This window comes from Melanostigma gelatinosum (genome assembly GCF_949748355.1).
Source record: "Melanostigma gelatinosum genome assembly, chromosome: 4".
NCBI lineage: Eukaryota > Metazoa > Chordata > Actinopteri > Perciformes > Zoarcidae > Melanostigma > Melanostigma gelatinosum.
This window is the reverse complement of record NC_136637.1, coordinates 30,235,091-30,251,620: the sequence shown is the minus strand read 5'-3', so window position 1 is coordinate 30,251,620 and position 16,530 is coordinate 30,235,091. Positions and strand designations below refer to the sequence as shown.

The 16,530-nt window shown below is 43.1% G+C and overlaps 1 protein-coding gene across 2 annotated transcripts; it reads left to right on the top strand.

The window, feature by feature from the left end:
- The first annotated feature begins 1,331 nt into the window (after positions 1 to 1,331).
- Positions 1,332 to 16,454, top strand: chd1l (chromodomain helicase DNA binding protein 1-like). 2 transcript variants are annotated; one of them, XM_079266933.1, is made up of 25 exons: positions 1,332 to 1,478; positions 1,672 to 1,784; positions 2,587 to 2,693; positions 2,911 to 3,022; positions 3,114 to 3,145; positions 3,522 to 3,603; positions 3,689 to 3,851; positions 4,208 to 4,363; positions 4,673 to 4,765; positions 4,850 to 4,946; positions 5,380 to 5,453; positions 7,078 to 7,188; positions 7,781 to 7,895; positions 8,504 to 8,657; positions 8,752 to 8,926; positions 9,346 to 9,488; positions 9,956 to 10,119; positions 10,204 to 10,406; positions 11,047 to 11,145; positions 11,244 to 11,314; positions 11,581 to 11,695; positions 11,940 to 12,048; positions 15,104 to 15,343; positions 15,562 to 15,643; positions 16,194 to 16,454. In XM_079266933.1, exons 1-25 carry the CDS (start codon positions 1,385 to 1,387, stop codon positions 16,314 to 16,316), a joined length of 3,027 nt encoding a protein of 1,008 aa, XP_079123059.1. In that variant the 5' UTR covers positions 1,332 to 1,384; the 3' UTR covers positions 16,317 to 16,454. The 2 variants fall into 2 exon arrangements, with proteins under 2 accessions (XP_079123059.1, XP_079123060.1); XM_079266934.1 differs by lacking the exon at positions 16,194 to 16,454 and adding an exon at positions 15,806 to 16,109.
- The last annotated feature ends 76 nt before the right edge of the window (positions 16,455 to 16,530 follow it).

Here is a 16,530-nt window from a genome sequence, read left to right as displayed (position 1 = left end):
ATTTTGTAAATAAAACAGCCTCATTCTTCCCATCACTACGAGGAGCCTCCTTTGTACACTTGGCTGCAAATGTCTCTCTGTACATTCTAAAGAATAATCTAGAATGTGGCTTGAGTATATTTGTAATATTTTGTTGTACTTCTCAGTTTGAACACTAGATGTCGCTGTGATTTTGAGTCAACCATCATTGATTACTATCCGATAGAAACATTTACCTCAGTCGATCAGATAAACATGGTGGAAGTTAAAAGACGGAAGAGAGCGAGTGAAGTCAAAGGAAAGTGTGTTTCCTTAGTTTCCAAAGAACAAGAGAATAATGTTCCAAGACAAAGTAAACATCAGTCTTCTTACTGTTTTCTGGTCTGGAAACACAGATTTTCTACACACTCAGTATTGTTTGACCCGTGACTCCTTTGTATTTTTCTCACAATTTTAAAAAAGTTTGGACAATCCTGCATATGAAATGTAAAAAAAAAAGAAGAAAACGTCACAACTTCACAGATCCAAACCTGACTTCTTCAAATGTTTTCTTCAACCAAAAGTGAATCCAAAAATATTTTGTTTGCAATGATACATGACAAAGAAAAGAAGACAAATCCTACTGATCGGTTCAGCTGTAATTCAGATGGCGTAAAATTGTGTGAACTGAAATCGTTACTTAAAATTCAAAATGCAGTTTCCTGCATCATTTAATAAAAGATTTGGTGCCTTAAAGTCGTGTTTGATCCGGAGGAACACTCATTTATGAGGCTGTAATAATGAAAAAACCACCAATATTTTTTCAAAAATATTTATTTATTGATCTTGATTAGATCTGTTTTTGTCCATTGCTCCCACAGAAAAGTTGTATTGCTACAAGAGTCTTGCACCCTTAAATTGTTTCTTGAATTTGGTCTCAAATCAAATCAATCAACACAACGGTTGCTTTATTTATTGGGCTTCAAATTATCAATAAAAAAACTGAAACCAAGTCGAAGTTCAAACAGTTTACTTCCTAAAACCAAACTTCATGTTTGGCATTCCAAATATATCCCAGTTTTCCTGTTGCAGTGCAAGTAAAAAAGTAAAAAATCCACAATAACTAAATAAATATTTAAATATTAGATGTAAATATTTAAATATAAATGTAAAAGCTAATAATGGAAAGGTGCTTTATATTTTACTTTCTTATAAAATATATATACACACGAATACTCAACCGGAAAGGGCGGGGCTTTCGTCTCTCTAGCTTCCGTTTCACTAGGAGTTCGAACAGGCGCGCGCACGCCCTTTTCCCCCTCCAGCCTCACGTGACCCAACCCGGAAGTGTAGCTGAACGTCCCAACAGCAACAACCGACCTGTCCGTACATGTCTGCGCTGAAGAAAGTTGAGCTTCTGTGAAACATGACAGACATTTTGTTAAAAATAAAAAGCAGCGTAGCAGAGAAGCAGAAGACAGCTGTCACTCAGAGCGACTTGGTTAAATGTGGATTAAAAGGTACTGTTAACTTTAGTAAAGTCTTTAATTTACGTTTTCATTCAACGTTAGTTAGCTTAGCTAATGGCTATGTTTACACTGTGTTTAAACTCGCTATCCAGACAGTTGTGTTGTGCTGTCAGACTGACAATTTAGATAGTTCACTTGACCTACCGGCGTGTCCATTACATGTCTCCTTGTCTCCTTCCCTCAGGGATCCAGCTGAGACCTTACCAGCTGGATGGGGTCCAGTGGTTGACCCAGTGTCTGAAGAACCAGCAGGGATGCATTCTGGGAGACGAGATGGGTTTAGGAAAAACCTGTCAGGTACGAGATCCACCAGTCCTCCTTAAGGCTGATATAAGTACTGATGCATGTGTACTTTTAATTTAATATACCTATAATATATAAATTACATGTCTATTTTTTCACCAGCTTGCGTCAGTTTAGTGTTACTTTGCAGACGTATCTGGACAATAACATTTAAACACTTTATTTATACAGAACCTTTCAAAACAAAAGTTACAAAGTGTTATTATATAATAGTTATTTCAAACATTCTTTTATTGCACATTGAACTGAACTCAAAATACACGAATAAAAATAACAGTTTTCTCTTTAAACCAATTAACTAAAAAAAAACAGAGTTCAACATCCAAAAGAACAAGAGACTAGACACCAACTCCATGAATGTCTAACTAAAATATATTCATATGAATATTTAAATATTCCCAGACAATGAATTACTATTTTTTAATATTAATATTAATATAGTGTATATTATTGTATTTTATGTTGACGTTGTTTGGGGCTCTCTAAAAACTCAATACAAATTGAATAGAGAAAAACACATTCGAGCTGAAATGAGGAGCCGATTACAATATGAGCCAATCATTAGAAATAAAATCTTCTACTATTTTAATTCCCAATATATCCAGCTGTACAGTGATGAGGATTTGTCACTTTTATTTTGTGATATGATAATTAATGCTTCATCTTTCAACATCGCCTTTGACTTTCAGAACGTGTGATAATTGTGATGAAGACGTTCTGCACCGTTCACTGCTGTGTTGCAAAGGCCTGCGTGATGAATTCCTGTCATAATTGCAGTAACGTGGTGTCTCTTCAGACCATCTCTCTGCTGGTGTTCATGTCAGGAGCTCTGGGGAGGAGCGGTCCGTTCCTGGTGCTGAGCCCGCTGTCTGTGCTGGACAACTGGAGGACGGAGCTGGAAGGGTGCAGCCTCGTTCACATTGGTGTCTTTCAACAGTACACATTAAGAGTAGTGGATGAGGAGTAGTACAGTCCAGATGATGCTCGGCTAAAGACTACAATATTGTTACTATATTTACTAACAAGCATTGGTTAACTTGTCTCTGTCGAGGTCTTAAAAAGCATTAAATGTGATTTCATGAAGTGAGCCTGAAGTATGAACGGTTGTTCTGGGTTGCAGCTTCGCTCCGTCTCTGACTGTGTTGAGCTACAACGGAGACAAAGACAGACGAGCTGAGCTCCAGAGGGAAACACGCACTCGGGACTTTCATGTTCTGCTCACGACGTACGAGGTCTGTGTTTCTATTTCATCTGAACATTTTGGTTCATCTGTGTTCTAACTGACACGTTTTTAACAAAAATAAATCGATCTCTCCTTTCCAGCTGTGTCTCAAAGATGCTTCATTCCTGAGACGGTGAGTTTGTTCTCAATTATAAATCATCAGAAACTGATTGAAATCTTTCGACACATTTAGTAGAAATCAGTGGAGGAAGAAGAACTTGAAGTATAAAGTTGCATCAAATGGAAATACTCACGTAAAGTACAGTACTGGAGTAAATGTACTTCCTTCACTGGTAGAAATGAGGTTTGGTTGTGTTGTTTGATGAATGGACTTAATGAAGAACACAACAATGCATCAACTTATGAATGAATTAAAGCCAATGAACACACGCAGCAGCCGTCTAATATGTTAGACTGTATGTGTGCGTGTAGTAGGATCCATGTGTTAAATATTTAAATGAGTTTATGTCCCTGTTCCGTGTTATCGGTGAACTGTCTCTGCTCCTCAGGTGGAAGTGGAAGGTGCTCGTTGTTGATGAAGCTCACAGGCTGAAGAACCAGAAGTCAGTGCTGCACAGCGCCTTGACTCAGGTACTGAGCCTCAGCTGCGTTGAGCTGTCAGGATCTGTTTCTTCATGATTCTAACCCCCCCCCCCCCCCCCCCCCCCGGGTGTAGTTCTCAGTTGGTTTCAGAGTCCTGCTGACGGGGACCCCCATCCAGAACAACCTGCAGGAGCTCTACTCCCTGCTGAGCTTCATTCAGCCCGACATCTTCACGGCTGAGGCGGCGGACGACTTCACCAACTCCTACGCCGACATTCAGAGTCGACCTGCTCTCGGTAGGAAGGACCTGCTTCTTGTTTCACATGAACCTTCTGAACCACAAAGCGGTTTCAGGCCCTTTCTATGCTCCTGTCTCATGTTTCTCTCGCTGGTTTTGATTTTCTCTGTAACATAAAGTCCTTCATCTCTATAGAACCAGAATATCACAATTCTAAGCTTTGTTTCAGGTGCATTTTCCAACATGATGTGTTCAAGGACCGTCAGAATTGTTTTAAAGAGTTCGTTCAGATTCACTAAAGTCTCAACAACACAACCTCAGTAACAGATGGAGGCAGGTGAAGAGGTGAAGACATGCTAGATATAGCTTCACTTCAACTGTAGATTCTGTGTCCCTCTGGTCTTCGGCCTGCAGCTGCTGAGCTGCAGAGCGTGCTGGAACCCTTCCTGCTCCGTCGGGTCAAGTCAGAAGTGGCCGTCGATCTGCCGAAGAAGACGGAGCTGCTGATGTACCACGGCATGTCGGCCCTGCAGAAGAAATACTACAAAGCCATTCTGATGAAGGATCTGGGTGAGACGGTGCAGTCTGGTACTGGATTGATTCCTGGAATCGATATTTGAGAGCTTAAAAGATACTCTGATCACGATATATCGGCACATTTTGTATTCACTTTTAAACCTGAAACAAACAATATTTAAACGAATGCTAGTGGAAATAATAATACTGTTAATACTAACAGAGGATATATAAATGTATAAATGTATTGGTCTAACTCTACTCTGATGTGAAAATTGATGTGAAAATTGTAAACTGGAGCAAAACGCTGTTTTGTTTTTGGGGGTAAATGATGAACGACTCACCAGACTGTGTTTGTTTCAGAGGCTTTTGGAAACGATCAGGGCAACAAGAACCGGCTGCTGAACATCCTGATGAACCTGAGGAAGTGCGTGGACCACCCGTACCTGTTCAACGGTGAGATGTGATCAACAGATGACGAATCGCTGCCGAACCGGACGGATCTCGTCCGAGACGCCTCACGTTGTTTCTGTGGTTCAGGAGTGGAGCCGGAGCCCTTTGAGATGGGCCAGCATCTGGTGGAAGCCAGCGGGAAACTGTGTCTTCTGGACGCCATGCTGGCCTACCTGCACAAAGGGTGAGACCATCTACCCCCCCCACCGGAACCTGGTTCTAAATGAGTAAAAACACCTTCTTGATGAGGTCCAGAGTGACTGGTTCTGCTATCGGTACTGTCTTAGTTCTGGAGTGAGACGTCGTCGTCTCAAACGTCCTCTCCCCCCCCCCCCCCCCCCCCCCCTCTCTATCTCTCTCTCTCTCCCTGTCTCTCTCTCTCTCTCTCTCTGTCTCTCTCTCTCTCCCTGTCTCTCTCTCTCTCTGTCTCTCTGTCTCTCTGTCTCTCTCTGGCTCTCTGTCTCTCTCTCTCTCTGGCTCTCTCTCTCTGTCTCTCTCTCTCTCTGTCTCTCTCTCTCTGTCTCTCTCTCTGTCTCTCTCTCTCTCTCTCTCTCTCTCTCTCTCCTGAGAGAGCCTGGTCTGAGAGGTCTGACCTCTCTTCCTGTCTGTGGGTGAAGGGGTCATCGGATCCTGCTGTTCTCTCAGATGACGAGGCTGCTGGACATTCTTCAGGATTACATGGAGTTCAGAGGTAAACCTTAAAAATACTAAATGTTGTACTTTTACTTTGTTTTAGCAAAATTAGATTAGATTAGAAAATAAAAGATGATGATTTTATTGATTTAAATAAATCTCTTCATTATTATCTTTAATGAAGTATAATAATGAGCTTAGAGCTCGTGTTAGAAGTTAAACATCATAATTCATCTTTAATATCTATTTCATATTCATGTGAAAACGTCTCCTTCAAACTACTGGATTTATTCTAGTTCATCACCAAAACTACATTTAACAGATGACATGAACACATCACGATAACGTTATAATGAACCTTCAGCCAGTACTCATGTTCACTGAGCAGAGCCTGAAGGCATCATGTACCTTCAGTCAGTACTCATGTTCACTGAGCAGAGCCTGAAGGCATCATGATGTACCTTCAGCCAGTACTCGTGTTCACTGAGCAGAGCCTGAAGGCATCATGTACCTTCAGCCAGTACTCGTGTTCACTGAGCAGAGCCTGAAGGCATCATGTACCTTCAGTCAGTACTCATGTTCACTGAGCAGAGCCTGAAGGCATCATGATGTACCTTCAGTAAGTACTCATGTTCACTGAGCAGAGCCTGAAGGCATCATGTACCTTCAGCCAGTACTCGTGTTCACTGAGCAGAGCCTGAAGGCATCATGTACCTTCAGCCAGTACTCGTGTTCACTGAGCAGAGCCTGAAGGCATCATGATGTACCTTCAGCCAGTACTCATGTTCACTGAGCAGAGCCTGAAGGCATCATGATGTACCTTCAGTAAGTACTCGTGTTCACTGAGCAGAGCCTGAAGGCATCATGACGTACCTTCAGTCAGTACTCGTGTTCACTGAGCAGAGCCTGAAGGCATCATGATGTACCTTCAGTCAGTACTCATGTTCACTGAGCAGAGCCTGAAGGCATCATGATGTACCTTCAGCCAGTACTCGTGTTCACTGAGCAGAGCCTGAAGGCATCATGACGTACCTTCAGTCAGTACTCGTGTTCACTGAGCAGAGCCTGAAGGCATCATGACGTACCTTCAGTCAGTACTCATGTTCACTGAGCAGAGCCTGAAGGCATCATGACGTACCTTCAGTCAGTACTCATGTTCACTGAGCAGAGCCTGAAGGCATCATGACGTACCTTCAGTCAGTACTCATGTTCACTGAGCAGAGCCTGAAGGCATCATGACGTACCTTCAGTCAGTACTCATGTTCACTGAGCAGAGCCTGAAGGCATCATGACGTACCTTCAGTAAGTACTCGTGTTCACTGAGCAGAGCCTGAAGGCATCATGACGTTCCTTCAGTCAGTACTCGTGTTCACTGAGCAGAGCCTGAAGGCATCATGATGTACCTTCAGCCAGTACTAGTGTTCACTGAGCAGAGCCTGAAGGCATCATGTACCTTCAGTCAGTACTCGTGTTCACTGAGCAGAGCCTGAAGGCATCATGACGTACCTTCAGTCAGTACTCATGTTCACTGAGCAGAGCCTGAAGGCATCATCATGTACCTTCAGCCAGTACTCGTGTTCACTGAGCAGAGCCTGAAGGCATCATGATGTACCTGAAGTGAACCTCCGTTGGTGACTGTAATGTTTTACAGAGGAGCTCTCTCGTCGGTCTCTTCTCTTCAGGTTACAGCTATGAGCGTCTGGACGGGTCCGTCCGAGGGGAAGAAAGAAATCTAGCAGTGAAGAACTTCAGCAGCAAAGATATCTTTGTGTTTCTGCTCAGCACTAAAGCAGGTGACTGGAAACCCTAAAAACTACAACCAGGAAGACAAGTTGTGTTGTGATGTGTAGGATTCAACTGAACATCATCAGCATCAATCATGTTCCTGTTGTGCTTCAGAGTACTCAAATGCACTATTTAAACCCTTGTGCTTCACGTTAAAGATGCTTTGTGATTGAGATCTCATTCATTGTTTTTGATATCTTTAGATTTTACATTTATTACAAACATGTTGAACTATTAACTTTTGCAGCTCGTAAACAGAGGTGTGGCAGTTTGTAGTCATTAACACTTCTGCATCACGAGGGACATTTTAGACATTTTGGCATTTTTTATTTAGTAAGTTGAACCTCAGGTCCAATAATAAGTCAATAATAAACTGAACAGACACTCAGACCAAAAATGTCCCATTAAAAGCACAACATTTGATCCCATTGCAGCACAGAGTGATTCATTCTATCACATCAGACGTCACATGTCGAGCTTCTAAACTGCTTTAAAGTGACGAAGTGTTGAAGGTTTGTGTGCCGAATGCTTGAAGCTATATTCCTCAATAAGTGTGTAAATAACAAGTTGTTTTCAGACATTGTGTGCTGTTCTTTGCAGGCGGAGTTGGCCTGAACCTCACCGCTGCTGACACCGTCATCTTCATGGACAGCGACTTCAACCCTCAGAATGACCTGCAGGCTGCTGCTCGCTGCCACCGGATTGGTCAGAACAGGTGACGGTTGTCAATGGTTACTCGGAGCGGGCTAGGTCAGCTGCAATAGGTCGTAGATGTTAATGAGGACGTGACGTCACTTCCCTGAGCTCTGTTGTGTCGTGTCCTCTTTATCGCTGGAGCAGCTTCCTAAAGTCTGACGCAAACAACGCTGATGATGTCATCAGGGTTGTTTGCAGTTCGGCTTTAAATCGCTGACGTAGCATCGTCCTCCTGCCTCGTCGTCAGACTCACGAAAGAAAGCGTATTAAAACTAAATACCGGATGTTTTTACTCAACAAATTCTTCCACCTCGTCTAAACCTCGCGCCTTGACTACCCACAATGCAACCTGACAAGTGACGGTTCAGTTGGAGATTCATGTGTGTTAATGCTAGCGGCGGCTAACGTAGCTTGCTGCACTTGTTTTCTAAATCGCCACCAAAATAACGTCATCTAGGCGTAAATACGGCAGCGTTGTTGTCATTGTTTGTACCACATGGTTTACACGCGTAGCTTCGTCGGTCTCTACTAACTGTATTACAAAGTCTTGTGTATAATGTCGTTACGGTGGAAGCTGTAATGATACTGAATTCCTGGAGAAGCTCTTTAATCCTTGACTCGCTACAGGCCCGTGAAGGTGATCCGCCTCCTGGCCAGAGACACCGTGGAGGAGATCATGTACTCTCGAGCTGTGTCCAAGCTGCTCCTCACCAACACGGTCATTGAAGAAGGCCGCTTCTCTCTGCTGGACCAAGCTCAGTCAGCTGCTGCAGGACTTCAGGTTTTTGGAAGATCAAATATCATCATCGTCTTTATTATGTCCTCTGTATTACACCCCCTCCAGCTGTCCGCTCATGTGTCCTTGTCCTCTGCAGCTCAGTGAGATCTTGAAGTTCGGGGTGGAGAAGCTTCTGTCATCGGAGGAGAGCTCTGTGACGGATGTGAAACTGGAGAAGATCCTCGGTCCGTCTCGTGACGGTCAGTGGGTGGAGGAAGACTTCAGAGAAGAAGAAGAAGAAGAGGAGAGCGGCTCTGCATCTGACGGGCAGAGTATGTGTTATCTTATAAAGTCTCCTTTTGTTCGTGTGTGCAGAACATTCAGACACATCTCGCTCTTACTTTCAGTTCTCAACCTGAAAACAAGAAAATGCACCACGGGTCTCCTCTGTTGGGTTCATATTTACTTTTTTACAAGTATGAGTAGTTCAGAAGGTTCAGAAGGTTCAGAAGGTTCAGATGGTTCAGATGGTTCAGAAGGTTCAGAAGGTTCAGAAGGTTCAGATGGTTCAGATGGTTCAGAAGGTTCAGATGGTTCAGATGGTTCAGATGGTTCAGATGGTTCAGAAGGTTCAGAAGGTTCAGATGGTTCAGAAGGTTCAGATGGTTCAGATGGTTCAGATGGTTCACCACAAGAAGCTTAACTTTGTGATTGAATATTAACACTCCATCATGCTGCCCTGTCCCTCCAGACCACATGTACTACTTTGAGGGCAAAGACTACAGCAGAGACCCGAGCTCTGAAGACCAGAAGAGCTTCGACCGTCTGCTGGAGGAGCAGCTGGCCGACTTCCAGAGAGCTGCAGGAGGACGAGCTCTACGGCACCAAGCTGGAGTAAGAATCTGTCTCACCACTGATGTGATTCCAATGTGCACGCTGTATATCGCTCACGTTTACTCTCGTCTTTAAAGAGACAGTCCTGATGTTCTGTAGTGTGTGTGTGTGTGTGTGTGTGAGGTTCTCCTCCACAGTCAGGGTTCTCCTGCAGTAGATGAGTTGATAGAACAGACAGGAGAACCAGCACGGGAGCAAAGTGATGTTCTGCTGTGGACGTATGTTCACTCCTCACAGAATGTCTCTCAGTTGAAGTGAAGCTGTATTCAGAATGTCTTCAGCTCTTCAGCTTGCTGTCACACAGACCTTTCTGAGGGAATGAAGCTGTTATCGCTGGTAAACAGCCGTGGACATGATGGTTGATGTAAAAAGGTCACATTGTGAATGCTGAGCTAAACTCAAATCATGGTGCTCACTGTCCAAATTGAACTGTGACCAACAGCGTGACTTCTCGTGTTTGTTCCCAGGCTTCGCTGTCGGTAGCCCTCGGGATACCGACGAGGAAGAGGAAAGCCCTCACGGAGGCAGAGCTGGAGCTCAGACACCAGAGACGAGAGGAGGCCGCAGCCAAGAGAGCCAAACTCCAGGAGGACACGAAGAAGAAGCAACAAGAGCAGAAACACAAGAAAAAGTAAAAGATTTGTCGAATCATTTATTATGTCAGTTTTTTTATTTCAGCTCTCGTGACTTTACACGTTGTTTTCTCATCGGGCAGAATGGCGTGGTGGGAGTCGTGCGGCTACAGGTCGCAATGTCTGCCGCCGGTAAACAGTGAGGAAGAAGAAGAAGAAGAAGAAGAAGAGGACGACAGCAGCGTGTGCTCCACAGACTCCGACAGCACGGCCATCAGATACGTTCTGGGGGATGTTACTCATCCTCACGCCGCTCAGGGAGACGCCATCATCGTCCACTGCGTTGGTACGAAACCTGTATTACACTTCGTATGCGATAAAGAGAAAGCTAGCAGAACATGTGCCAAAGTATGGAATTTAAGCTGCTGCAAGGAACTTTCATTTCTCTTGATTCTGGCGCCCCCTGTGGACTAAAGCTGTAGTGTCTCTGAGCACCAGACTCCCTTTAGAAAACCTCTCGTTACTGCAGCAGGTCTGACAGTCTGCTCCTCTCAGTCTATATGTTAACACATGATTACACAAGTCTACTACATGTTTATACATTACAATCTGACAGACGTTGGTGTTTTCTGAAGACAGGAGCAAAACTAACCACTGTAAAAAATGTCTTTTGGATTCGGAAAATCTTATTGTGAGAATAATCTGCTTCACAGTCTCACAGTCAACTTCTGTACGATATTTACATGTTCAGTGCAAAGAATTAAATGTAAGCGACATGTTGCCTGTGAATATTTTGGCTTTTTATTTTCTACATTTTTTTATTTGGTTGCAAAATGTCATAAAATGTGATGATTTTTTTTATATATTGAGAAAGATTTAGTTCATTTGAAACCATTTAGAAGCAGATGCTCTTCATTGCTTCCTGTATCAGTGCGATGACATCGGAAGATGTTTACTTGTCGTCACGAGTAATGTTTTGTGTGAAGATGACTCGGGCCAGTGGGGAAGAGGAGGCCTGTTCACCGCTCTGGAGGTCCGGTCGGATGAACCACGGAAGAAGTACGAGTCGGCTGGCAAGATGAAAGGTGAGATTACGCAACACTCTTCATCTGTCACGTCTGGTTGACATGAAATGAAAAATACATCAAGAAATGTAAAGTGTGACCTTTGTGCTTTGTTTCAGATCTGGAGGTTGGGAACGTGCTGCTCTTCCCCATCGATGACAAACAGTCCAGGTTCGACGGCCGGGATCAAGTAGGTTCTGTTCAGCTGGTTTAACAGGTTGCTCTGATGTCTTTAGAGGAGAAAACTATTCTATAAAACGGCCACATAAAGAACAGCCTCTGCTCTCTGAACATAGATGCACACTTGTCTGATTTAAAAGCGTTCTCCTTTGCAGTCGCAGCGACACAAAATGATGACGTGACACGCTGGGTTTGTGTTCAGGCGCGGTGACAAAAGTGTGAAGATGAGAAACGATAAAATACAAATAGCGCATGAAGCTGTTTTCTTCACCTCAGCTGGCCTTGATCGTCGCACAGCAGAGAGACAAAAGCAACAAGCTGTCTGGGATTCTCCTGACGGCTCTGGACGACGGTCTGAAGAAGATTCACGCTGCAGCCAAAAGAAACAAAGGTGCGTTCAAGTCATTGTCTGTTCAGAAGCGTCAACAACACACAATAATGACGCCTGTCTGAGGACAGACAGAAGGAGGAGGAGCGTGATGAAAGTGTTATAAAACGCATGATAGGGATCTATGTTTCCTTCAGGGTTTGTTCACCTGGAGCCGAGATTACCTGCCTGAGTCAAGTCTTCGTTTACCTCGTAGAGAAGCTTTCTGACCACTCGTGACTATTATCTGTGTGTTCTCTCCACAAAGCAAGCGTCCATCTCCCTCGCATCGGCCACTCCACCAGAGGCTTCAACTGGTACGGCACGGAGAGGCTCATCAGGAAGCACCTGGCGTCCACAGGCGTCCCCACGTTCATGTATCTTCAGAGGGTTTCAGCCGAATCTAAAAAACACAGAAGAAAAAGGTTTACGCTCAAATCCGAGCTTCATAAATATTGTTTTATTCTGCGAACGAGTTTAGAAGAGATGTTGTGTGATGAAGAGACCACTAGGGGTGGGCATCACCAGAGGTCCCGCGATACGATATTATCACGATACTTAGGTCACGATACGATATTATCACGATACGATATTATCACGATACTTAGGCCACGGTATGATATTATCACGATACGATATTATCACGATACTTAGGCCACGGTATGATATTATCACGATACTTAGGTCACGATACGATATCACGATACTTAGGTGGCGGTACGATATTATCACGATACTTAGGCCACGGTATGATATTATCACGATACGATATTATCACGATACTTAGGCCACGGTATGATATTATCACGATACGATATTATCACGATACTTAGGTCGCGATACGATATTATCACGATACTTAGGCCACGGTATGCTATTATCACGATACGATATTATCACGATACTTAGGTCGCGATACGATATTATCGCGATACTTAGGTCCCGGTACGATATTATCACGATACTTAGGTCACGATACGATATTATCACGATACGGTATTATCACGATACTTAGGTCGCGATACGATATTATCACGATACGATATTATCGCGATACGGTATTATCACGATACGATATTATCGCGATGCGATATTATCGCGATACTTAGGTCACGATACGATATCACGCTACGATATTATCACGATACGATATTATCACGATGCTTAGGTCACGATACGATATTATCACGATACTTAGGCCACGATACGATATTATTACGATACTTAGGCTACGATATAATCACGATACGATATTATCACGATACGATATTATCACGATACAATATTATCACGATACTTAGGTCGCGATACGGTATTATCACGATACGATATTATCACGATGCGATATTATCGCGATACTTAGGTCACGATACGATATCACGCTACGATATTATCACGATACGATATTATCACGATGCTTAGGTCACGATACGATATTATCACGATACTTAGGCCACGATGCGATATTATTACGATACTTAGGATACGATATAATCACGATACGATATTATCACGATACAATATTATCACGATACGGTATTATCACGATACTTAGGTCGCGATACGATATTATCACGATACGATATTATCGCGATACGGTATTATCACGATACGATATTATCACGATGCGATATTATCGTGATACTTAGGTCACGATACGATATCACGCTACGATATTATCACGATACGATATTATCACGATGCTTAGGTCACGATACGATATTATCACGATACTTAGGCCACGATACGATATTATTACGATACTTAGGATACGATATAATCACGATACGATATTATCACGATACGATATTATCACGATACGATATTATCCCGATACGATATTATCACGATACTTAGGTCACGATACGATACTTGGGTCACGATACGATATTATCACGATACGATATTATCACGATGCGATATTATCACGATACTTAGGTCACGATACGATATTATCACGATACTTGGGTCACGATACAATATAATCACGATACGATATTATCACGATACAATATTATCACGGTACGATATTATCACGATACTTAGGTCACGATACGATATTATCACGGTACTTAGGCCACGATACGATATTATCACGATACTTAGGTCACGATACGATATCACGATACGATATTATCGCGATACTTAGGTCACGGTATGATATTATCACGATACTTAGGCCACGGTACGCTATTATCGCGATACTTAGGGTACGATATAATCACGATAAGATATTATCACGATACTTAGGTCACGATACGATATTATCACGATACTTAGGCCACGATACGATATTATCGCGATACTTAGGGTACGATATAATCACGATACGATATTATCACGATACGATATTATCACGGTACTTAGGTCACGATACGATATTATCACGATACTTAGGTCGCGCTACGATATAATCACGATACGATATTATCACGGTGCGATATTATCACGATACGATATTATCACGATACGATATTATCACGATACTTGGGCCACGATACGATATATGACCGTTTTTGACTTTTTTCGACATATTCTACTTTGTTTTTGACAATTGATTTGATTTTTCTAAAAAAAGAGAAAAAAAATTCATTTCATAGTTTATATAATCAAAGATCGATACTTGGCGTCCGTGTATCGATACAATATCGCCACACAAAATATCGCGATACTATGCTGTATCGATTCCCCCCCCCCCTAGAACAACACACACCTCTTCAAATAAATGCATCGCATATTAAAACCACATTCATAATCAGATTCTTTAACAGACAACAACATTTTAAACCGTTAGTTTACGAAATGCAGCTACGCTTCTCAGATTATCGTCATAATTAAATATGTTTCGAAGCCTCTTTTGAGGTTTTTGAACGAAGCTTTTTGGATGTGTGTCATATTTTATGACATTATTATCACGCTACAGAAAACAGCGAATAATATTATTGTAGTTGTATTTATTTATAGTACAGAATTATCAGAAAGAATAGAGATGCAATGAAGCAGCTGAGCAGCAATTCAAATGTCAAAGATATAAACTAAACTATTGGATACAGCCGCGTACAATTATGACATCAATGATCTCTGCTGGACCTGTTCTCCTTTGGTTATGTATCAGTGCAGTTATTACAGCCAAAGATGTGTTCTCATCTTCTCTGTCTTCAGACACTTGTCTCATATTTGATCAGTATTTGTTTTGATATTTTTTTATTTAGGGTCCAGGCTTCTTTCTTTTACAACCACTTCACCTGTTTCCTGTGATAAACCAACAGGAGAAACGGGGGCGTGGCCGTGTGATTATTGCAGATCAGAATGATTCTGATTTACTGGCATAAACACGATCGTAAGAACAAAACCTTTCTGGTAATTTCGCATTTATTCTGCGTGCGTCTGTCTGAGCGAGTGAGGGGTCGTTTCTCTTAACTTGACGGACAGCTACTACCACAACAGAGCAGCGCAGAAGAGCTCAGCTGCTCCTCAGACGTCGACGTCCTCCTCAGAGCCACAGCTGCATCGCTCCGACGGGCCGGCCGATGACGAGGCCCCCGGCCCCTCGGCTCCCCCGGGGAGCCTCCGCGGCCCCACGGAGCTCCCCGACTTCATGAGGGGAGTCCGTGTGTTTTTCTACAACCTGGCTGCATCAGAGAGGAAGAGGCTGGCCCGCTACCTCATCACATATCCTTTCAATCGGCAAAACTACATTCATCACAGCCAGAAGCTGTGAAAATGTCATTATCGTCAGATTGTCATCTTTCCGACGGTCCTTGAACACATCGTGTGTGACAAACGCTTGAAAGTGTTTCATCGCTCGTACAGTTTACGTCTTCAGTGAAAGACAGATCTGTTCATTTATAGTGTTGCGATGATTAAAACGCTCCTTAGCTGCTGTGAACGTATGATGGAGACGAGGAGGACGTCATGAGTCCACAGGTCACTCACATCGTAGCAGAGCCGCAGAGCAGCAGCCAATCACAGGTCAGAGCTCTTCACTCGATTCATATAGGCAGAAGAAATTAAAGAGACAGTCCTGATGTTCTGTAGTGTGTGTGTGTGTGTGTGTGTGTGTGTGTGTGTGTGTGTGTGTGTGTGTGTGTGTGTGTGTGTGTGTGTGTGTGTGTGTGTGGTTCTCCTCCACAGTCAGGGTTCTCCTGCAGTACATGAGTTGATAGAACAGACAGGAGAACCAGCACGGGAGCAAAGTGATGTTCTGCTGTGGACGTATGTTCACTCCTCACAGAATGTCTCTCAGTTGAAGTGAAGCTGTATTCAGAATGTCTTCAGCTCTTCAGCTTGCTGTCACACAGACCTTTCTGAGGGAATGAAGCTGTTATCTATGATCTACAAACACACCAGACTCATTCACTCACACTGATGTAAACGTGCCTCGCTGCCTTGTTGAGTGACTTTGGTGAATCTGAAGTGCTGCCAATAATAAAAACATTAAAACCAGAAGCAGATGATAAGAGCAATCCGAGAGAAACATCCTTCATTTTGGATTAATTGGTGTGTGATCCGTGTGAACCAGGAGCTCCGGGATCTGGTCCGGCGGTTCTCTCAGGCCGTCCCGGTGCAGAAGGACTGGCTGGAGTCCTGCTTCTCCAAACAAGGACAAGTCAACACGGCTCCGTTCCTCCATCTGCTCCGATAACGAGGAGTTTTCATCTCTTTGTTTGTTTGTGTCGAGCCTGAATGAATTGAAGTGGCTGTTTGGAGACACAAAGCACGTGAACACAGCTTGTAATCACTGATTTATGGGTGAAATGAGGAGTCCGTAAACAACGGTCTAGCAAAGCAAAGTGCATTTTATTGCATTAAAAGAGAAAAATAACATTTGTTGATCTCCATTTATTTTTCATTTAAAT